The sequence below is a fragment of the Xenopus tropicalis genome, chromosome 8, assembly GCF_000004195.4.
Source record: "Xenopus tropicalis strain Nigerian chromosome 8, UCB_Xtro_10.0, whole genome shotgun sequence".
In the NCBI taxonomy this organism is placed as follows: Eukaryota; Metazoa; Chordata; class Amphibia; order Anura; family Pipidae; genus Xenopus; species Xenopus tropicalis.
This window is the reverse complement of record NC_030684.2, coordinates 63055423-63081076: the sequence shown is the minus strand read 5'-3', so window position 1 is coordinate 63081076 and position 25654 is coordinate 63055423. Positions and strand designations below refer to the sequence as shown.

Here is a 25654-nt window from a genome sequence, read left to right as displayed (position 1 = left end):
ATTCTATAATAAAGCCTCCGACAAACATAGTAAAATTAATGAACGGAACAATACATAAATGGCCTGCACTTTAGGCTGAGCTCTACTGGTTTAATTACTGCTCTATTTTATGATGAAAGCAGTCAGCGCACAGATTCATTTCTACTTCTCAAACACAGCAGTAAATGGCAGCCCTTGTATAGTTAATTTGCCTTGCGCATATTGTAAAATACAGGAAGCAGCACATTTAATGATCTCAAATACTCAGTTTGCTTTGGTATCTTGTAAGTCACTTTAATTTCAATTTAAAATCAGAAATAAATATGGATAATTAAGTACAGATCTTGTTTTATAAGTCACCAGTAAAAGATGAACTTAATGAGAATCAATGTAAAAGAAGCTTTTCTCAAATGCAGCAAAAAAACCTGAATATTATCCTCTTTAAAGCAAAAGGGTTAGGCCTGCTGGCATGTCCGGAGCCCAAAAAGGGGACTATCTTGCAGCATTTATATATATATATATATATATATATATATATATATATATATATATCTCATAAACACGTCTTAAAACTTACCTACAGGGTCCCCTATGTCTGGTAGTTCACACCACTTTAATAATATCATATTAGGATAGTATTAATATCCACTATTTATTATATAGCCCTAACACATATGCACGGTGCTTTACAGACAGGTGCTGACAGCCAAAGTTTCCTACTATTCCAAACACACTAGGGTCAGTTTTATCAGAAACCAGGTAACCAAACCTTATGTTTAAGGAGGAAGTTTTCCAGAAGTTAAAATTTAATATAAGCTTTATTGTGCTGAATGAGACATATTGAAAATATAATCAATGAAAAATGATGTACCATTTATTAGTTTAATCAGTCTTCACTATCCCCCTCTTAGCAATTTGTCTCTCTACATGCAGGAGTAAAGCTTAGATTCTGAATGACAGTTAGGTTTAATACAGCCTTTGGGGGGCTCCCTTTGCCTAGAAGATGTATTAAAGCTCACTCTTTCAAAATAACCGACCAACTACACAAAGGAATTTAGCAAAAGTCAGTTATTTTTAGATTGCGTTATCTCTAATATATCTGCTACAAAAACGGACCGCCCCCACAAAAGATATATTAGACTTACGTGCCAATCAAAATCTGACTCTGACTCCTGCATGAAAAGAGAATAAAGAGAGACAGATGCTGAAAGGGAGGTGATTGTGAAGAGTAACTAATATTTTACAAATGGTACAGATTTTTTAAAAGAATATATTTAAAAAGTTCTTGTTGAAGTTTATGTAAAATTTTTTTTTGTAATAGTTTCCGTATCATTTGTTAAATGCAATGTATTGTTTGCTTACATCATCCATTTGTATGTATACTACCATTATTCTTAACATACTTTTTGACTTTATCCTCTCTATAATCAAACCTAAAAATATTTATGTTAAGGATTTAAAGAAACAAATTGCCCATAAAGTCAATATTAAGGTTCTGCATGCAGACTTGACATGACCATTTCAATCACTGATTGGTCACATTCAATGCTACTACATTTTGGCTACAACTGAGGGATAGCTTTAAATAGCTTCGAACTGAGGGATAGCTTTAAATTGAGAATAGCTCCAAGGAACCAACTGCAGCCAGTGAGAAAAGACAGTATAAACAACGTGAATACCAAGGACTCGAGCATCAGTGAGTCTGTACAAGGTTTACAGCACTGACTAAGGTAAGCCATTGATGTGCTGACATTGAATACACCTTTACAAGTTGGTAACTATAGGACAGGGTTAAACAGCTTGGTGGTAAATAATTGTATCGCTTTAGAAGCAGTAAATGCAGAATGCATTTATATGACAGCAAATCCCTGCATTTCTGCTGATAATAAATGTGCAATATATAGAATTGTTAACAGTGCACAAAAGATAAGAAGATAAAATACATTTGTATCATTGCCTTGATATAGGTAAAGGGTATCCAGCTGAAATGTCAAGAAAGTCATTAAGACAAATGTCAGAAGAAGGTAATAAACAGGATGAGCGAGTCACGGGAGACTAATGGATCCTACTAACCAGAAGAGAGGTTTTCAATATAAGGGCTTCCTGCTAAAGTCTATGCTGGCCTCTGCAGTATATAAAGAATACAGATATGAAGACCTACAGTTTCTTCATATAGAGCACAGTCTTTATTTAAACGATGAAAAAAAAAGATGTGAAATGTAAAGTCCATTACTGCGTGTGACTTTGGGCAAAAGAAAAAAAGCAGCCTTCCAGTAGGGTTGGTAAGAATAGATCACGACTGACTGAAAATAAGCATAACTGGGATGCACATTAAAGGAGAAGGAAAGACTAATAAAGAGTTAATCTCAAGCTGCAGGCATACCTTCAGTTGTCTCAACAGTGCCCTTAAGTCTCCCCATATTTCGCCTGTTCAGAAGATCAGAAGCCAAACAGGAAAAAAAACTATGAGTTCTGTAAAGAAGATTCCCAGAATGCATCGCTTCTGCGTGGACACTAAGGGGCATATTTATTATGATGTAAAAAACGGCAAAAAATTTGCCACAAATCGCCATGCTTCGCCGTGTAAAAATGGCGTAAAAACGGCGTCAAATCTGCGTAACTGTTTTACGAGTTTTTTCTTCCACTGGAACTTATGGAAAATAACGGCGTAATATCCGGCGTTCAGACGGCGATCTTTTCCATTTATTTAACACAGCTTTTTACTCCGTTTTTTTGGCAAATTAGTTTTACACAGCATAATAAATACGCCCCAAAGACCAGCTACTCAGGAAGCGCATGCGCATTTACCTTGTGCTGTGAGCGCGCTTTCCCATCTCACAAGCAGGAGCGGCTGGGGTAGAGTAGGTTGCGCTCGCATCTAGGGGAGGGAGAAGGTTCACGCATGTGCATTAACTTATGCGGCACCATGTTGGACTAAGTTAAATATCCAACATGGCGGCCGCAATAGCGGCAAATGAGAGCTCAGAACCAACAGCGAGTGCTCGAAAAGTACCAGCAAAAAAGGTGAAAAAATGTAACGATCAGCTACAGGTACATGTGGCCTATCTATGTATGGGGTCGACTTTTAAACCCTTTCCTTCTCCTTTAAGTAAGTATGCAAGTATATGTGCAGTATAAGACAGAAAAGTATGATAATCTTAATTACTATGTGCAGACATACATAGTGCAATGTTGGTACAGGTATGGGACTGGTTATCCAAAATGCTTGGGAACTGTGGTTTTCCAGATAATGGTTATTTCCACAATTTGGATTTTTATACTTCGTCTACTAAATTAATCATTTAAACATTAATTGACCCAACAGGATTGTTTTGCCTCCAATAAGGATTAAAAAATAATTTTTAAATAACATTTAAAAATGTGAATGATTAAAGCAATAATAATTTGGCCTGAATAATGGGGTTGCGGAAACTGGCTCACATGCCTGTGCAATGCAAACACGATGCAACTAGACCAACAGAGATTTCAGCCTCCACTCTGCAATACATATTTGAGATCATATACTGATAGCCTTAAGACAGTAAACTCCCTTTACATAAAAAGCAAAATCATAGTCAGCATGTTCCTGGCTTACTGGGGCAGACTACATCGCCCAAGTTCTGTTCCCCTTGTCAGTGAACAAAATATGTTACTTATTATGATGCACTTTATAAATAAATGTTAATAATAATAATACATAGTGGGATATGGCCTTATAACATATGTACATATAATCAGCAGACGTAGGGGCAGATTTTTTAAACTGTGAGCTCACCGCTAAAAAACAAATTACTCACTCTCTTTTCATTCCTATAGGTTTTTAAAAGCCTATTTGTCAATGGTTGAAAGGCAGATTTCAACATTTGATAAATATGCTTCTAAAAAGTCAATTTTTTTTAGTGGTAAGCTCTAATCTCACATTTTGATGCCCCTAAATGGGAACAAAATTGTGTTACAAATAGTAAGGCGAAACACCCAAATAATATCAAACCTCCAAATAATATCAGAAGGAAAATTAATTATGTGCAAAGCAAGTAAACTAAATTAACTATCAAACAGACATCCATAAAAAACTAAGTGGGTATATATAGGTCCGTACCGGGTAAATGAAGAGACCCAGGTGTATACACCCCAGGTCTAACGCTGTATAGCAGAAATCTAGAATCCCACGACAATCCAAGGTAACTTCGATCAAAAAACAACTCACCGTGTCCAAAGAGTGGTCGGGGTGCATGGAGCCCCGACCCCATAGCTGGGGATCAGAACCAGGCAAAATCAAAGGAAAAGACTTCAAACACGCCTGACAGCAGGATATACCTTTAGAAAGACGGCTTAATTAATCCATTAAAAACATCACGCCTGAAGTGTTTTGTGCGCAAGCGCACTTACTCATAGGCAGGTGCGTACGAAACGTGTCAGGCGTGATGTTTTTAGTGGATTAATAAAGCCGTCTTTCTAAAGGTATATCCTGCTGCCAGGAGTGTTTGAAGTCTTTTCCTTTGATTTTGCCTAAATCAAACCCCCAAACAAGGAAGAATAGATCCAATATTACCATTGTTATCAAATGAGTGGATGATTTTTGTTTTCATATTACGTACAATTTAACTCCAAGATCTGCAGAAAAAAAGTCCAATTAATTGTTAACTGCTATTCAAATACCTTAAAAGTTCATAATGATGGCAAAGCTACTTCTTTCTCACTTAGCAGGAAAATGAATGAAGTCCTCACCTGCAGGTGACATTGTCTCTCTGACCTGCTATGGACCAGTGCTCACTTTATCTGGTGATTCATTTTCAATAACTACAACAGTATTTGTTCTGACATTTTAATTAAAATACGACCACTACCTCATTCTGATGATAAAAATGAGTCAGGAAAACTAGCTATTCAGTGCCTCAGCGCACCGGTGGGCCTGTCTTGTATTATAGCTTCTATGAAGGAATCAGTGCAGTCCTTTGCACAATACATTATCACTTGCTTAACGCAACTTATAGACCGCAGCTAAGTAGACAATTCTTTAACTTTCATAATAACAAGTTGCATTGGAGTGTGCTGCCTAGTCCTGAGCTGTAAGCCAGAGCCTTCGTGCACTACAAGACCAATAGACATTTAATGCTTAAAGTCCCCTTTAAGGCACATATCCTTGTTTATACAATGTGGGGACATTAAAAAAAAAACCTAATCCAAAAGCAAATGAAATTTGCATTAGTGCTATGACACAATGCATATTGTGTCATTTCTGTGAATGTATATTTCCACAGATAAAACCAACACAGGAAAACGTATTTTTGCAAAATGAAGCAACTTATATTGTTCCTCCAGCAGAATTCTGCACTGAAATCCATTTTCAAAAAGATAAAACTGAGGCTAGACATATTCTTAGTTCACCGGGTGCCCTCAGCCACGTGACTTGTGCTATGATAAACTTCAGTTTCTCTTTACCGCTGCGCTGCAAGTTGGAGTTATGTCACTCCCTCCCTTCCCCCCCCAGCAGCAAATCAGCAGAACAATAGGCAGGTAAAAGGTAGCAGCTCCCTGACACCTACATTGCTAAAAATGCCACCATGCTCTACCCAGTGGTAGATATAAGAATATCACTGAGCTAAACACCCAAGTCTGGCCATGACTCCTCCAGTTACACTGAGTGGGAGAAACAATAGCAAGCAGTAAAGTGCTGGCTTTAGACACAATAACCTGAGATGGCTGCCTACACACCATATTACAACTAAAAAAATACATTTATTGCTTCCAGATTAAAATATAAGAATTACTTGCAATGTAGACAGTGTAATTTAGTAATTAAAACTACACCATAAAATCCTGACAATCCCTTTAATGCAGTCAAGTGACAGTAAGTGTAAAACCGAAAATATAAAGAACACCGTAACCTAAACATGAAGCACCAATCTGTTGTCCAATGGTTAATCAAAGTGCGTATTTACAGAAATATTCCAAAAAAGTGCTTATTGTTTAAATAGTATTTGTGTAGGAATCACAGACATTATTACCACATGATATCGAAATTTTGGAATTTTCGCAGAGCTCTGAATAATGCCCTACAATGTAAAATTGTAATAGCTAAATAAGTGAAGGCCTCCTTTGGGCTATCAGCACTGCATTTGTCACTGTATGTTATGCTTGCATTGTGTTGTGAAAGTGATTGCTTCTCGAGTAAGCAAGTCTGTGCCGCTTAGCACATAAGCACTTGCAGCAACCCATAAGAAAATGATTTGAAACTTAAGGTTGAACATAAACCTACATCTAACATTCACCATACCTATTTTGTTTTCATGGTACAAAGACCTGAGATCATAAGATGAGTATGCATCATAATTGTTTTACTTTGAAGCTTTCAAATGCCCCTACAATGTAGCTATTTACTTCTGCTTGGTAAATGGACTCAGTGAGTGTTTGTAACCGGTGTGGTTAGTTTAGGTGTTTCATTTTTACACAGTGGAGAATCTTTTTTTTTTTTTTTCATTTACAGCTTTAGGAAAACTCACAAAGTTTGTATATTATGATCTTACCGTTCTCTGTGCTCAGAGTAAATAATTGCTGTACAACCGGTTCCAGATCTTCTTTGGCTGTTGGTTTTGTGGATGAACATGTAAGATGGACAAGGTCTGCAATTACAAAATGTAATCATTTTCAAAACAGGAATTGTTTTCAACCAGTTTTGAATAATGCTCAACAATGAGAATATTTTACGAAATCTAAAAGCCGGGTAGGTGAGTAATCACTTATTTGGATTTATGTCAGATAGTTGGGAGACTCTGCCATAGAAGTAAGCATTCTATATATACCAAGACAGGTTTCAAAGAAATTAAAATATAATTTACCTATATAAAAAAAATATTAATATACATTAGAGACAACAAGACAATACTGTATACAGGTATAGGGCCTGTAATCGATAATGCTTGGGATGTGAGTTTTCTGGATAAGGGATCTTTCACCATACCTTTAACATTTAATAAACCCAGTAGGACTGTTTTGCTTCCAATAAGAATGAATTATATCTTAGTTGGGATCAAAGTACTGATTTTAAAAAATGATTAAATAGAAAATAATTAAAAAAAATATATATATTTGATTAAAACTGACTATTGGAGATGGCCTTCCAGTAATTCAGAACTTTTTGATTGGTTTCCAGATAGCTGATCGCTTACCTTTATTTACATATGAAAAAGCTTTATGTTTTTGCTTCTTTATCAGTTTCATAAAAGGTTCCTAATTAAGTATAATTACTTACAATAACTGTATTTATTAAAAAGTTAGGCTTAAAGTTTATTCCCAGTAGTAACATGGGTTAATATTTATTTTTAGAAAGCAATGGTCAACAAATATAAAAGGCATTTAAATTTCACAAAGGAATTTTTGCTAGTTCTCCACTAATAATCAAAGGCTATTCTCTGTCTCAAAAGACTTTAGTACACAACTTCCAAAACTTTTAATGAACTGTATCTTTCTTTATTGTGAGAGATCAAAGTCTTAACAATGTACAATCTCCTTTTCATGCTTAATAATAATTAGTCTCATCTGGATCAGTGTGGTAATCTGAGAAAGGTTCCATACAGTGGGACCTGTGTATTCTGCAACTTGACAATTATCCCATTCACTGACACATACCACAGAGCAATCCTCCAATGGAGTGTCCCATAGCAGAAACATCTACAAAAAAAGTAAATTGTGACAGCTATCTTATTGCGGCTACCAGGGTCTACTTTATCAAAAACTCCCTGTTTCACCGTTTTGGAATTATCAGATTTTTTAAAATAAATTGACAATTACATATATGAAATAGAAATATTGCAGTAAGTACACTGTGATTTCTGTGTACACACACAGATTATACATATATAGACATTTATAGATATACAATAGGTGGTCTGCACTTTAATATCTGTGATTCCTAGAATGCTTTATTCCATTAGTGAAATTTAAGGAATAAAACACTTTAAGAAACATGGCTATTGGAGTGTGGACCACCTTTATTTTATGTATTATACCTTTTGGTTCTTGGCACTAGTGCGGCTCAACCCACACCTGCGGTGTAACCTGCAAAACCTTATCTTGCACCCATCAATAACAATGCAAATTGTTGCCATTACAGGACCCACACCCACCCCATACTGACATATTTCCTCTCTGTATGATACTTCTGGATGCACGTTAGGTTCCAAGGCAGGGAAATTACAGCAGCAGAGGAAGAATGTACTTTCCTAGTCTGACCCACATCCAACCTCAACCCGCAATGGTCACCCAAATTTCAACCCTAACACGCCTGACCTGAGGGTTCTGCATCAAGCCACACATCACTTTTTGGCACACAGCGAAGCTTTCAGATTCTTTAATCCTTTGATAGGTAGGAAAAAAATCAGCCTTGTTCCCTATTAAAGCCATGGTTATTCTTGGTCACTTTTAACACAGATATGGGACCTGTTATCCAGAATGCTTGGGACCTGGGGTTTTCTGAATATGGGTTCTTTCCATAATTTGAATCTTCATACCAGTAATCTACTAATAAATCATATAAACATCAAATAAACCCACTAGAATTATTTTGCTTTCAATAAGAATTAATTCTATCCTAGTTAGTATCAACTACAAGGTACTGTTATATTTTTGAAGAGAATTTTAATTATTTGATTAACTTCCCATAATTCAGAGTTTTGTCGATGACAGGTTTCTGGATAACTGGTCCTATACTTGTATCCTTATATCATAGGATACAGGCAATGCTGCATGTCCCCTTCCTAGTTCTTTTTAAAGGCAACAACCCTAATTTACAAACGTAACCTCATGCCAAGTTCTGTATTTGGCTCCATGACAGGTACACATATTACATTACCTTGGTGCAAATTGCAGCAAATTCTGAGCTGGGGTTTAATAAGAAAGATTAAAAATAAAATTTTCAACCCGTTTAACACAATAAAAAGTTATAGCCTATAACTTGATAGTTTACGCTAGTATGTTTTAATTTCATAGAGAATTACACAAGAGCCAATACAGTAAATGCCCACATTATAACAGACAACTGCAAGTGACGTCACCAATTTTATGCCCCAATTTTGAAAACCACAGCAAACATTTTCAGATTTTTGTAAATTTCCCAACAGAGAAAAACACATTAAAAAGAAGCATTAAGGTAGGATAATTGAATTAAAATAGGTTTTATAGATTTTTGCTCCAGTCGGTTATAAAATAATAAAGGCTCTCATCATTTAATTTCACTATGGCTTTTTCTATTATGGTTCCAGCGTATGATGGAGTCATAAAAGCTCATCAGTGTATATTCTGATTAAGTCTGATTTACTTAGGTACAGCTGCATTAGTTACAGTGGTTGCCAACACTTGTCTTCAAGTAATGCTCCCAGGAGGAAGAGTGATGAGGCCAGTCTATGATTCCATCATTAGAGCCTCTATTTTTAGGGCAAGTGAAGGAGTTTGGTTCCACTCAGATGGCAATACCGATTATGTGCCTGTCATTTATGCAGAGTGATCAAAAGCAAGATGTATTTGTATATTTATCTTAAGCAATTGTTTGAAGGGGAAATCACTCACTCAGATCTCATTTGCGACTAATGAAGTAAAAATACAAGGTACGATTTATGAAACGTAGATTGCTGCTGAAATTGGGCTGGACAGAAAATGTACTCTTGGCTGAACACTTTACAAAAACAAAGAATGAAGAGGAGGGACATTGGGTACTGCATATGACTGATGGCTAATGAAGACTTACTGGGAGCTTGACATTAATCCCTTACTGTCCGTGCAGAAGGAAGGCACCACTATCACACTGTTAATCTTTAGTATGCAAAAAAACAGATACTTTTGCTATAAGAAGATATAAGAATAAAACAATAATATAGTGACTACTTTAATCGTATAATTGTCAAGAACCTACCACAGACCATATGTTGGTGACTCTGATTCACAAAACATAATGCAGATCTATAAATAAAAGATAAAGGATGTTGCTTTTCTGTATGAGATGAACATTAGCTCATCAATGTATTCAGATAAAAGGGCCCTTAAACTGAGTTGTTCTTAGTAAAGTATCTAGGCTGACTCCCTGTAGTTTTTCAATACTGGCTTGGGTTTCACTGGTCAGGAACCGGACTGTATCAATTCTTACCCCTTTAACTTTAGTTGGTGTTTGATAGGCCCACACTACAGAAGGGCTATGAAAGAAACTCAGCAACATAAAAGCCAGATCAGAGGTTCCTTAACTGTGTGGCTGCTTCACCTAAGGGAGTCTCAAGCAGTGGACAGGGAACTAGCAAGAGAATTAGATATTGGGTGCATGATGATTTCTTGTACTGGACAATGCATATCAATTCAGTGCCAAGTTAATTGCACACTGGGTAGTAGTAAAGAGAAAATAAACAGCAAGTTCTTCCCTAATGCAATTTATTACAAGTGATGCCATCATGCCTCCTTTAAAACTCCCAGCACTATCAAAATAAGCAGACTCCGTATTTATTTTAGGGCTTCCCACACTGCTCATTGGTGAGCCCCAAAAGTCACCTTAAAATGTGACACTTATCTGTGTGGCTTCCACATCACAAGAGTTTTAGGATTAAAGTAAAGCCTGTAAATGACAGCATTTCTGTATCACTCTACACCACAACTATGGTGAACCACTGCATTTTTAATGTGGCAGATCTGTGTGGGTCCCCTTGGAGATGCCAAGTGAAGTCTCCTTTCTCGGTTTCATTTTCAAATATAACACAGATGAAGGTAACCAGGTAACAAGAGTATTGTGCTTAATTATAGGCAGCTTATAAAGCTCTGTACTGTAATGAACAGGTGTTGATGGTTACAAATGTCTTGTTTTGTTCACTTTCTCTCAAAGTTATGCTGTGCATTGCTGTGGTGCTACTGGGGTATGGTCTTATGAAAGTGGTAAACCCAAGGACAACATTAAGTCAATACATTTTATAAAGATGTAAAATTTCTGACCCCTTCACTAAATTCTGCCAGGCCAAAGGCGTTATACAAGTGTGCTTTCTTTGGGTTCTTATCATAATCTATACAAGGAGTGAAGTTTATTGCCTCTTTATGCAAAAGCATAAAGCTATAAAGCAATAGGGACATACAACTTAAGAAGCCTAACAATGATATTAGCAAAAATAGGCCCTGGCATTTCAAGTACACAAAGGCCTAAACTGGCATCTTACAGCAGCTCCTTTGGCATTTGCCAAAATTCAGATTGACAGCCTGTAAGATACTATCGATAATACACACAACTCTGTTTCTACTGCTAACGAACAACAGCAGTTGAAGGCGATAATTCTTTCAGCAGGGCAAAGAAACTGCCAAGATATTACTGCCTAAGGTTCCTAAATTTGTGTTAGGAGCTAGGCATTATAATTTTAAATGCCTGACTAAATTACCCTTTTTTGAATCTATACATAAGATGAAAACAAAAAGGATATCTGATACTAAGTATCTGTTTAATGGATTGGCGAAAAGCTGCAATTACACTCAGAAATACTTAAGTGAAATATGAAGAAATGAGGTATAACTATATCCTGACATACACATGGGTGCACAGAAATGTTTAAATGGTTACTGCCTTAGCCTACAGCACAAATCTTAGGAGAGAGCAATTAAGAATCACACAATGAACAACAATCACTTTTCTGCATTGTCCTATGTGAGCAAATTGCAGTTACTGAGAAGAATTGTGGCCTTGGAGCAATACAGTCTTAAGTATTACAGGAAACTTTCTTTGATCGCTGATAGCATGTGACACCTAACGGAACACTGAATGTCAGATCTATAAAGGGATGTAACTGGCTCATGACTATACTTCATAAGAAACAAAACTATTTGAGTTTTTTTTGTTTGGCTTATGATTTTATTTGTAATGACTTTAAACTATAAAGGTTCTGAGGCAATGTAATAAAAAACAGAGAAGTGGGAAACAGGGAGCAATAATTAAAGGCTCCTGAAAATCACTTACAGACATCCTGCCTTAAATGTAATAGCTGAGATGAAAATAAGACCCTTTTGTTTTCTATGATTATGGTTTTAAAACCATTTTATTCTACGGCAGCCCAAAGAAAGATCAATGATAAATGAAATGCTGTGAGTTGTATGCCTGGCTTACTTAACCCATTGCTAAAAGATAACATTCCCATGTGCTCTTATGGCAACTAGAAGCCATATATGGTTTGGGATGAGGACATATTAAAGAGGGAACCTCCAAATGGTCTTCTGCTGGGGATAAATTACAACCATCCCAATTCTCCAGCACATATATACATATATATGTATATATACATCCTGACGACGATCCCTAGTGGATCTAAATGCGTTGATATGAAGTTTCAATAATTTCATGAGTGGACCCCATGCCGTGAGTGCCGTTTGTGAATGTATGTATATATATATATATATATATATATATATATATATATATATATATATATATATATATATATATATATATAATGCAATGGAGAGCCGGCACTCGCGTTATGTTGGAGCCAATAGTGCCTGGGTGCAGTATAGACAGACAAAGGAGAAAAGATGCCGCACTCACAGGTCTTAATGCCAAAATAAAGAAAAATTTATTTAAACAGTCTGTGTGTGTGTATATATATATATATATATATATATATATGTGTGTATGTATTTTTTTTTTTTATTATTAAAAAGTGACTTTCTAGTGACTTTAAAGTATGGTGATCCCCTATCTAGAAAACACCAATCATTACAGAAAAGAGATCTCATACCTCTACACATTTTCCCCTTACAGATAAAAGGTGTTACAATGAACGTAGAGTTTTATTATAATAAACAGATTTCCCAAACTTGTGTTTTCTTGAATATATATATATATATTACTCAAATGGAATTGTGGATATTGTGAGGCGCTTGCCTTTTTCCCCTATAAGCTGAATCATGCCATGTATTGCAACTTAAAACAAAGTGTATCGGAAATCAAAAGGGAAATAGATCAACGTTATTGGGACTAATGATTTCAAATATGGACCATAAGTATGTAAATCTACTGCTCACACTCTACACTCACCTGAAATATGCAGTACATATTATACATTTAAATGCAAAATGTCTTTATTATAATTATTGTGAGACCAGTCACATGTAGGCTCACTTTCAAATCTGGCAAGAGGGAATACTTGCTTCCCATTCTGCTGCAAAGAGTCCATACACTTTTTTTATTAATTTATAAGCTAAAAACATTGTATTGCAGCTGTGCAGGTGAGAGGTTGTCACTGAGAGTAATGTGTAAATGAATTAAACAATAATAATTGCAGATTCCTGTAACATAATTGTAACTTCTGCAGTGGATTTTCAAATGGGTGAGACCTTGGTGCTTAATTATCAAAATTCGTATGTGTATTTTTTGTATATAATGACGTTTTTTTTTTTAAAAAAGTTACCTTATTTATTAAAAAAAACTGAAAAAATTGACTGAAAAAAAGCTTGAATTTGTGCCACAAAGTTTAAAAAAAAAAAACAAAAAAAAAAAACCTAAAACTGACTAAATAGATAAAATTTAACTAGGACAACTCCCAACAACTTCTACATGACCTCACAAGCTTGTAGATGCCGAAGTTTTACATTTTTGTTTACGATTAATAAATAAGAAAAATTAATGTTCTTTTAATCATTATTCAATTTCCTGAATTTTAACTCAAATGAACTTGCAATACAAATATGAACGTTGATAAATTTGCCCCCTGCTGTTGACTGGGATAAGCATGTGTGGATTTGCTGAGAAAGAAAATGCAGAACATTTTCTATCTGCAAAACTGCTTGACTTTAATTGTGTCAAGCAGATTTTGGCTTCAAATTTAGCATAATTAGGAATGTGAACAGCAAACCCCATTTGTTAAATATAACAGACAATTGATGCAATTTTGCTCTTGCTCTGTAAAAGTAGGATGGGTCAGTCTGTTTGAAACTTGTTAGACGTAGGCACAAGTGAAAGCCTGCATGAAAAAAGGTGCTGTCACATATTCTATTGTAGTAGTTGGCTATGTTGAATTAGTTGGTTGATTACAATACATATTCATACACATGTAAAGGCACCTTAAAACAAACCACAGAGCAGGCAAAGAAGAGACTAACATAGTATTACGTGTTAACTTTTATCCTTTCCCCATGTCAGAAATATGAGCTGGGACATCAAAGTTTCACTACTAAGATTCCCCAATAGGCATTCAACCCTAGGCAGCAGAATCAGTAAAATAAATCCTGACCATTGTTTAGTATCAAAGCAGCTATACTCAAAAGCACATTTTGTTATTTGTGGTCCTTTAAGTTAAGCAAGTCCAGCTCACAGAAATATCAATCCTAAAAAAAATCCTAAAAAGATGTGAATGAACAACTGAATGCTGAAATATATTTATACAGGTATAGGATCCATTATCCAGAAAGTTCCAAATTATGGAAAGGCCATCTCCCATAGAGTTCATTTTAAACAAATGATTTCTAATTTTTAGAAACTATTTCCTTTTTCTCTGTAATAATAAAACAGAACCTTGTACTTGATCCCAACTAAGATATAATCAATCCTTATTGGATGCAAAACAATCCTATTGGGTTTATTTAATGTTGAAATTATTTCTTAGTAAACTTAAAGCATGGAGATCCAAACTACGGAAAGATCCATTCTGGAAAACAGATCCCATACCTGTATCTGTAAGACTGAATTGTGATATTGCCTTTCCCTCATGCCCCTGAAATGTACAATATTTAAATAATCAACCAGAAAATACATTGGAGTTTTTTCAACGTCAGCTTTCATGCAGTATTCTAGTCTGGATCACTGGCAGTGTCTGACTGCATGGACTTGATGTACATTAAAGAACAGACGATAAAAATGCTAAGCTTAAACTTGCATAAGCAATGCCCAGGGCAGGTTTAATCTGTGTTGGCTTTACTGATGACTGATATTTTTATTCTAACACACTTCTCCTTTCTTACTATGAGTTAATGTATCATATCCCTTGAAATTAGGGGCTAATTTACAAACTCATAATTCATTGTGTTGCAGTACTCGGGTCTGAAATAACTGCCCACTGCAAATATTGTGCCAAAGAGAGCCTTTTAACTCTTGAACTGAAGGATTTTGGCTTTCCCAGCAACTTTGTAAAAAGTACAAGAAGCAGGTTGTATCTGTGGAGCAGTTTGCAAATCTCAAGGGGCTGCCTCAGGCCTAACACCGGTACATAACAAAGGGCAACATGCTTCAAAAACTGTGAGAAGTACATTCAACTCCCAAGCATGAAAAAAAACAGTACACAGACTATAATTTAGTCAAAAACAGTTCAAAGCAGTAGAAAGGGATAACAAGGGTCACAAGCACACTACTGTTTATCATAACAAGGTGTTCCCCAAGTGCATATTTTAAGATTATATGCACTAGCAATGTCTGCTTTGGTCCTGGTTATATTTAATGGTGTTTTTGTGGGTTCCCAGTTCATTTCAGTAATTCCCTATAGTCTGGCTACAGGGACCTTAGCTTTCTCATTATTTCCCTTCTACTACCACTAAATTGAAAACTTATTAAACCCCCACGCAGGGGCATTTTGGATCATAGTGCTGCCCTGAGGTGCCTAAGGAATGCCCCACCATCGCCCCTCCTCACTTAGGTTTTTTGCGTGCGGGGGGGGGGGGGGGGCGAAGGGGGGCTTCGTCACTAGTGCACAGAGCGCAACACTGCTTTCTGAACTAGAAAAGCCATCATTCTAATGTTTAAATTTGAATTTTAACCAGGAGTGGCATTTTGCTGCCACTGGTAACTTCATCTAGATACAGTAACACTGGTAACTTCAGAGGTGCTGCCACCTAAGGCAAAGTTCTCAACCCGCCTAGTGGCAGCAGCACTTCTGCCCCCCACCACAAATTTAGTCATTAGGATGTGCAACTCTTTCCATTTATTCATTCTTTTATCTAATTAACTAATTTTGTAACATACAAGGCTAGACTTATTTGTTCCCAACCTGAACTGAATAGCAGCGGAATAGGAATTATGTGACTAGGTAGTCAGACTCTCAGGAATTACTGAACACATCTTATTTAGATACTGAATTGAGTACCAACAAATGGAGACTGCTAAAATTGATATCAGTGCTTAGACCATGTGGCCCTGCAGTTTGGTATTCCAAAAATGCTGGAAAAACTGAACATAGTATACTGTAATTATCCAGCCTAAATGATTATGTTACACTTTTATTTGTGCCATCCTTGTGTTTGACAATAATGAGACCATAACCTATAGCAACCCCGCAGTCTGAACAGAGAAGCAATGAGTGGCAAAATTTTAGCCACTCTAATCAACAAACAGCAACAAAAAGTCTATATTATTTCATTGGCTCAGCCTAGCTTGATCTAGTTAACCTTTTGGATACAAGATGCTGTTCAAATTTAAGCAAATATAACTGTATAGATTCTAGGAGGTTTCTGGAAACAGTGCTTACATGTGTTTTTCATGCAAGTCATCGTTGAAGAGCAGAGTTCAGTTATGTACACAGCAGTTTGTCCTTTGTCTGCTGGTGGAAATGTTAAGACTGAAATCTATAAAATAAAAGTGGGTACAAAGTATTACATTATTTTCTACACAAACAGGGGTACATTAAAAAAGAATATAATAGTAACATAAGTAAGTTTTGCTGGGCATTACATGACTAATATATACCTAAATGTGTGCTCACACTTTTATGTTAATAAGTTTATTTACTGTGAAACTCACAACATATTTTTAAGGAGAAGGAAAGGTAAAAACTAAGTAAGCTCTAAAAGGTCTATGTAAATACAGCCATAAGCACTTACAGTAATGCTGCACTGAGTCCTCTTTCAAAAAAAACACAGGATTTATTGTCTCTTTTTTTGTAAACATGATGCTCCACTGTCTGACTTCCTCATATATATATATATATATACACACACTGTATATATATATATATATATATAAAAACATATATAAAACATTATTTACATTATAATTTCCAATAAATGACCAAGCAGAAGTAGCAGTAAGAATTTCATTATGAAATTTGAGCAGGTGTGCCCTGACATTACCAGCATGAGCTCAGCTTTAAGGTCATTCAAGTAATCATTCAAGTAATCTAAAGCCTTCCATGGTAATTTGACTGCTTGGGAATTAGTCATTGAGCCCATGGGTGACATTTTATTTGTAGTTACAAAAGCAACCAATATAGAGGCTATCATACATATGACTAAACATAACGCCCTTTATATGAATAGCATTCTAGCAAATCTAGCAGGGCTTATCATATGACTCGAGACAGGTATTTGCATAATTATCACAAATGAGTATTCTCAGAGTTTTCAATACATTTAATCCAGGTTGACCATATGTACCCAACATAAGCAGAGCTTTGATAAATGTGCTTTGACCTGTGACTGACCCATGTCATTACATTAAATGGCTACAATAACTTAAGATATATTTACAATAAATTGTAACAATATCGCTAAGGATCATTATCAGTTGCTGGGGTAAGGTGAGCAACTGTCTATTTTACCTCTTGGTTGGATTCCGTGTTCAGTATAGAACAGTCTGTAATAAGGACTGCTCTGGAGATTTGTCTGTAGAAGAAAAGAGAAAGAGTTAAAAGAAAAGGAGGGTAGCCTCTATGGAAAGTAATCATTAAAAAATTAGAAAAAAATAAAGACGATAAATGTGTCCGTATGGAAGCAAAGTACTTTAAAAGAACAAGTGTTATTCAGACTTGCTTTTTCTTTGTAATAATAATTACACCTTGTACTGATGATATCTAAGCTAGCATTAAAGCATGCCAGGTACCAGGCATTTCAGATAACACATCCCATGCCTATACAGGTATATATGTATGTTGGTTGGAATGTTTAGGATATGGGGGTTTTCTGTAATGTTGAACACTATGATTTAAGGATACTAAAAAAGTTTTTTAAAAAGGCATAACAGTCAAAAATAAAGAATTATGGCACAATGAGAAATGGCGTTTCTGTAATTTCCAAGTAACAGGTGTCTGGAATTGAAAAAAAAAAATTCCTGCACCCCTCCAAAAAAATAGAAAAATAAGTTGTTGCATCAACTCAAATTGTTGCATTACACAATAGTCTGATGTACTACAGGAAGGCCATCTCCCATAGACTATATTTTATTCAAATAATTCTAATATTTAAAGGAGAAGGAAAGTCTAAAAACAACATGAGCTCAATAACTTAGCCTTAACACAGTCCTTAACATATTTCCTGAACTCACCGTGCTGTTGCTTAATCTGGCTCTGACATGGAAAAGTCTTGTCAGTAAATACAGTACCTGCTCTAAGCCTGTGCAGCTTCCTGTCTCACTGAACACAGATTGTCCAGGACACAGACATGCTCAGTGCACAGCAGAGAGCTCCGTTTTTTTTTTTTTCCTCACAAGCAGGGGGGAGGGCGGGCTGCTGCTGCCAGGGAGATTGTTTATGGAGGGGGAATTTGTGGAGCTGCAGAAACTTTCTAACAGGAGCAGGGAGCCGGCTTGTACTTTTCAGCCCATTCAGACATGCTGGATAAGATGGCGGCGCCATTCACTGAAACAAGCATGTAAGTTCTAGCATGTGTATCTTTGTAAATCTTTCATTAGGCAAGCCAGGAATATAGCGATTTTACACAGCAATAGTAGTACTTTTTAATAGTGTGCTTAATAGATTTTGCCTTTCCTTCTCCTTTAGAAGTGATTTCTTTTTCTCTGTAATAATTAAACAGTATAAAGATCACAAAACAAGCATGCACATTTAAAGAGACCAAATAAAATATTCTGTGTATGTGTTCTGTATGCAGATGTTGGTTTGTAGATTTACAAGTCACCATAATATTAAAACAATCACTGTAAGTATGTACTAAAAGCACTAAAAGTCAAGTAACCCATTGCCACCATCAAAGGGTAGCATCCACTGGTCACCTATTTAAAAACAAATCTCTGAAAGAGCCATGGACTGCTAGATCTATGGCAAACTTGGCATCAATTACCATAGTAGCCCATAAATGTTTCAGATTCAGTGAGCATACATTAGTTTTTACTTCACAGAAACACTGACCTCAGGACTTACTTGTATGATACATTTGCACAGATCTGCTCAGGAAGGTAGCTATCCTCCACAATCACGTATTTGCAGTCTACTCGTTTACCTCTATGGTCAATGACAGCTTTACACCTGCAATAACACAATAAATCATATGCACATTAAAAACACACAAATGTGATGCTGGTATGAATTTTTTTCATAAATGTATATATCTATCTGAAAGTTGGATAAAAAAACCCCACTCGTTATCTTATTGATTTTCTGTGTCACTGCATTTTCAGTGTTATCATCTTCATCTAATACAGATCTAACACAGATCTGACTCTGATTGTCTTCACCATCAGAGTAATGTTGTCATAATACTGGATCTAAAGTTTCTAAATGCCATTATCAAAAGAACCACTGAAAACATCTGCTAATGTTAACCAGGCTAGAAATTACTTGAAAGTCATACCATCATAAGTCATACTGGAAAACTCTTGCAAAATGCCTCCAGGAGCAAATCACAAAATTGACCGTAAAGTGAAAGTATTTGGATACCACAAGTCCAGCTACCGCAATGTAAAATTAAATAGGTCAATACACATTATACTTGTCTCCATATATAGACTTAGCACCAACCTTTATAATATTTGGAACCCTTAAATAGGACATTTAAAAAAAAAAACAAAAAGACCCAATATTAAAGGTTACAAATAAATCATAATCAATTAACCACAATGCATTAATCGATTAAAACATACAGAACCAGGGGGCCTTAAGGGTTCAATTTATTCCACAGCAAGGTAAAAACATACAAAATACACAGAAAAGAACCCAAACACAGCACTTAGAGGCATTAAATTCAAGAAAATACCTATCCTACACTACATAAGCATGCTGACGTTTAGCAAAGGTTGAACTTGACAGAGTTTTAACCTAAGTACGTAGCTAGCATAGTGAGCTAAAACTAGATTGTCACTTTGCACTGAAAGAGCTCAAGTACTCATCTCTAAAGTTACCATTACATGCCGCTGTGTCACAGACATATTGCTGTCATTTTATATTGCATTTCCATATAAATTAGATGCTAAGATCAATCCCCTGTAATATTCCCATCAATTTCCAATGAAGTTCAATCAACTCTTTTCCCCTCTTTCTTTATTAATGAATCTGCCCTTTGATATTTTCTTATATTCAGAGCAAATTGGTAAATGGCAAACGTGTACATGTATTTCAGTGCTGCACATTATATTTATTTCTGAAGGGTTATATTAAATAATAAACAAACATAACTTTCTGTTTATAAGGGAATTGGGCAGTTTATGTACTCCATTAACAACATTTATTATAGTTAAACAGGCAACTAAAATAAAATTCTACTACAAGTATCTGAAATTATAGCATGGTCAGAACTACTACATATTACATACTCATGTTGACCAAGATGCAGGTACAGAAAAATAAATAAAAAGTAGGAATAATATCTGTAAGGATATTTAAAAGACAACAAATGTCCATTTATTATATGTAATGCCAGTAGCCAAAATTGTTTTTTTTTTTTTTTTTTTCCCTTTATTGAAAAATGGGCTGGCCCATACTAATTTTCTTCAGAGAGTTGCATTGCCAGGTCATTAGCTTTTGTTTTTTTTAGTGAAAGTGACCAAGGAAAATAGGTAAGGATTTTGGTCACTGGAGGGTGCAAAACAATTAGCACACCCCAGTGTTTTAAAGGTCACCCTACATGGAAGGTTTTGATCAGTTTGTAGATCAGTAGTTTGTATTCACTTACAAAAATATTGTCACAGAATGGCACATAACCGCAGTTACTACAAAATCCGATCCCCACAGTTGTAATGGGTAAAGATAAAGTCGGATGGTGAGTTTTGTTCATGCATTTAGATCTGACAGTCCATGTGTTTCAAGAAGACAAAAAATTCTGTCAGACTCCATCAGATTTAATCTTGGCTGTAGACGCAGCATGAATGGCAAAGCTTTAATGTAGTTTACAAATGAGATTTTTCTATCAGTCCCGTTAATAATTAAACCATGCAACTACATTTGACTTGTAGGATGCGATCTGTCGTTCTGGTACCATTCTAAAAAATCTCTAGTAGTAGTTTAGCTCCTAGTTTTTTCTCCAACTTACTAAACATACTGAAATTGTGATACGGGATTACTGTCTAAAGAGGAAATATAAACCTATGCTCACCATGTTCCTCTGCGATTTTTTTTAAATTTTTAAAAAAATCCCTGTAATCTTATAGCACTAAAGGTGGCCATACACGAGGCGATTTCGCTCGTTGTGCGATGAACGATTATATCGACAAACGATCGTATGGCGATCGAGTTCCCATACGATATGCCATCCACGGGCAACGATAATTCGGGAAAGATTTTGTCGCATCATTATCGTAAAATACCTACGATCGTACATCTACGTACGATCGATGTCGTTGCTGGCAATCGTGACATGCGCAGAGAACAATCGTTGAAAGACAAATGTCTGACACTCACACCAACTGGCAGATTTTATCGTTAAACGACCAAAATTTTTAAACCTGGCCGATCGATTTTGGGGACGATAATGTCGGCTCGTTTAGTGGGCCGACGATCGTTCGTACACCACCAACTATACGATAACTTAACGATAGCATCGGATCGTTCGGGAATCGGTCGTTTGTAAGTAAAAAATCGGTCCGTGTATGGCCACCTTAATAAACCTTTACTTTGTTTTTACCCTGACTGTGTGTGGCTCTATAAAAAAAACAAAAGAATTTGTTGCTAAAAATATAAAAAAAAAAAAAAATATATATATATATATATATATATATATATATATATAAAAATAAATATTTTCACAATATATATAAAGTATATATTGCTCACTTTGCAATTTTTATAGTAAAATTTATGTAAAAACACTATACTTTTTAATAGCTAGACTAGACAACTAGAAATAACTAGAAATAAAATGCAGCTATTGCATATTAGTAAGGTTTGTTAAAAGGTAAAGAAAAACACACCTATATGTGCTGTCTTCACCAGGTCTTTGTCATCTGATCCTGTGTTGGGACAATGAATCAGACGCAGCCCTCCATTGACCTTCTTTCAAAGTGTCTAGATAAAAGGATGAAAAGTAGAATCCATCTCCTTACAGCGCCATGAGTTATAAATGTACTTTATAGGCCTCATTATCCAAACTAATGGACTAAGGGCAGCATCCTTGAAATGGACTTGCCTGCACTGACAAAACCTCTGAGCAGTATTTCAGCACAAATATGTAAATTTCCCATAGTTTGGAAACATAAATTTATCGTATTTTCAAATTAAGTTTGAGGGGCACATTTTGGGGAGGCACATTTTGTGGCAAAATAAAAATATAGGAGTTTATTATATTTTATCCTGTAATTTAGCGTCTACACTCTGGTTGAAGGTGTTGCCGAAGTTTTTATTACTGTTTAACGCGCAAGCAATTAAAGAACTTTCATGGGTTACAGCTTCTATAACTTAAATGCCCATAAGTTTTACTTTGAAGGCAAAACCTGCTACAGTTACTGCTTAAAGGGGACCAGTCACCCAGACAAAAAGCTGTATAATAAAAGTCCATTTCAAATTAAACATAAAACCAACATTCTTTATATATCGAAACATCCATATGTGTTATGAAAGTATTTAAAAAACACAGCTGTCAATCATATATTGCCTGCCCTGCCTCTATGCCTGATGCGCAGCGATAACTTTCACTTTTATTTCCGCACTTCCTAGATGGGCATCAGGTCAATCACCAAAACCAGCTAATAATGTAAGAATCCACCAACTGGAATCCATGTAGTAGTGTACAAAGTAAAGTTCAGCTTATGTACAAAAAGTAAACCAATGTTATTTGATTTACAGATTTGAAGGAAACCATCACATCACAAAGGCAATGCACATTATTTCATATTAGTCAGAAAAGTACCTGGTCATAGGCGGAGGATGACTTTTTTGTTTGGGGAGGCTAAAGATGGCCCATACACAGACTGACCTACAGCTAATGTGACACTTAGTGGATTCACTGCTGGTGTAAAAAATTAACCTCCCAACTACCTCTGGCAGTTCCCACTGACTCCCAGGGATACTGTGCAAAAGTGCGGGTGGGGGGGATTTTTTTAACCCTAAAATGCTTAGGATGTAAAAGCATTCATACGTGCACTTTTGTTAGGGGTTCTCTATACATTTGTGTTCAGTTAGGTTAAAGGGGTAGTTCACCTTTAAATTAACTTTTAATATGATGTAGACACTGATATTCTGAGACAATTTGCAATTGGTCCTCTTTTATTTTTAATGGTTTTTTGGTTATTTAGCTTTTTGTTCAGCAGCTCTCCATTTGGTATTTCAGCAGCTATCTGGTTGCTAGGGTCTTATATACCAGGTAGTGGTTTAAACAAGAGATGGGAATTTGAATAGTTAAGGGGCCTGCATGGAAAAATAAAACTGTAGCTTCACAGAGCAATACTTTTTGGTCAGTGACCCTCATTTGAAAGCTGGAAAGAGACAGAAGCAAAAGGCAAATTATTCAACAACTATATAAAATTAACTAGGAAGACCAATTGCAAAGTTGCTAGGAATAGGCCATTCTATAATATACTACAAATTAACTTAAAAGTGAACCTCCCCATTAGATGTGTTTAAGTTAGCTTTATAGAAAGTGAGGCCGCAGGTACTGACATCCCAGGCACGTTATATACAGTGAGACGCAGTCTTTATATACAAAACCAGCACATTATATGCCATGAGGTGCAGTGGGTACAGATGGCAGATATTCAGGCCCTGGCACTATAACACTGGCACTGATACACAGCATTGGCCCCACTGTAACTTACTATAAATGAAAAAAACAATGACAAAAGTAAAAAAAAAAATAGAATGTGCAAAAAACCATAACAAATATATAAAAGCACAATGAGCTTTGTCAGGGGGAAAAATTAACTTAGGGTAGGGGATATTATAAATGTCAGATGACAAAAAACAATTTAATTCCAGCTAGTGGGTCAGTCTTTAGAACATATACAGTATAGTACCTGTGGGATGAAAACTGCAGCAAAGTTCAAAGCTGGTTCATGGGTAAACTTACAGTCTGCAGATTCTTCTTTTTTAAGTCTTCATTTCTGCAGTTTGCAAAATTTCCCGATCCCTGTCTGCATCTGTGTCTTGATTGGTCAATTTTACTGTCTGTCAAGAAAGCTGTGCTCTGATTGGAGAATATACAAGAAGAAAGATCCAATCAGAGCACAGCTGATTAGAGCAGAACCCTGAGCTTGCAGGGACAGGAGAAGATTTGCAGCACAGCGCGAAACAGAGCCAGGTTTTTATTTTTTTATTTTTAGGGTGCCAGAGCAGGTTTGGGGAGGCTTAGCCTCCCCTAGCCTTATTGAAAATCCGCCTATGTACCTGGTGCTCACTGGAAAGGGTATTGTTTATTTGGCTCTGAGAAAGGGGTACTGAGTGACCCCTGAAACTTCAGTTTGTATTGCAACAATTTTGGTAAATCACTGGTGCCCTGGAGTTTGCTACATAGGTCTACAAGCAATGACAAGGGGCAATATACTCATATTATGTAAAATTGTTTAACAGCATAAAAGATGCTTAAAACATGATACACAGAAAGTTCAATTCACACATGAAGTCCCTGGAATGACATAATTAGTTAATGTCAATGGCATCTTACAGCAGCCCCTCTGGTATTTGCCAGAAACCACAGATTGCTAGTCTGGGCCACACACTGCCTGTTTATGTATACAACCAAAAATGGTGATCACTAATATTACTGATCTAGCCAACAGACTTTTCAGTATTGAGCAACTACCATACCTATGAATGGATCGCTTACTGATTGTGCAGAAACCAAACATGCAAAGGCAATGGGTCCACCAACTCACTCTTGGACAGCTTAATCAGCTGACCTTCTCACTGTGTATAGCATAAGCTCCATGGTTACATTCTGTGCTACAGGGATTAACAGCATTTGATCAATTAGTTAATGAAAATGCACAAAAAAAAACCCAAAACAACACATTTTCTTTTGACATTAGTACCTTTACCAAAATTTAATAATATAAACCAGCAATTTCATTGTAACAGATGAATAGAAGAACCAAGCATTTTATCTGATCATGGCTATTTTTATCTATTAGGCTTTTCATCAGTCTTTGCTCTTCCAAGAATTACAAATATGTGCAAATGATTTGCCTAAGAATTACTCATCGTAGAGAGCACGTATATAAGTGCCTGTGCAGAAAGGCAAGATAACATGAAGCGCGTGAGCTGTATCTGCAAGGGAAATTATGTAGATGACAAGATTTTTTTACTTGCACATATGGATGACACTGGTAGAAAATGCAAACATTAACCTTCTGTCATTGCTATGGAATATAGCTTAATCATGTGTCCTATTGATGGATCTTATTCAGTAAAATGCCTTTGTGTCCGCAATGCACAAGCGAATAAAATGTAAATCCTCAGATTTACCATACCATCTCAAGGCAAGTATTGCATGAGCAACCAAACTGTATTTTTCTGGAAAAACAAAACAGCTGCTAAAGCAGGTTGCAAATGGCTGTTTGCAAGCAGTGATGTTTTAACGTTCAATAGTT

At 36.0% G+C, this 25654-nt stretch overlaps 1 protein-coding gene across 1 annotated transcript in view; it reads right to left on the bottom strand.

The window, feature by feature from the left end:
* The window catches only part of chm (choroideremia (Rab escort protein 1)), an 82151-nt gene that overhangs the window by 3426 nt on the left and 53071 nt on the right, over window positions 1-25654 (bottom strand). Inside the window, exons 10-13 of the mRNA XM_002938547.5 lie at window positions 19065-19169; window positions 17511-17574; window positions 16443-16539; window positions 6507-6602 (exon numbers count right to left, since the gene is read on the bottom strand). Coding sequence (XP_002938593.1) covers window positions 6507-6602; window positions 16443-16539; window positions 17511-17574; window positions 19065-19169 — 362 coding nt within the window. The remainder of the gene's footprint in view (window positions 1-6506; window positions 6603-16442; window positions 16540-17510; window positions 17575-19064; window positions 19170-25654) is intronic.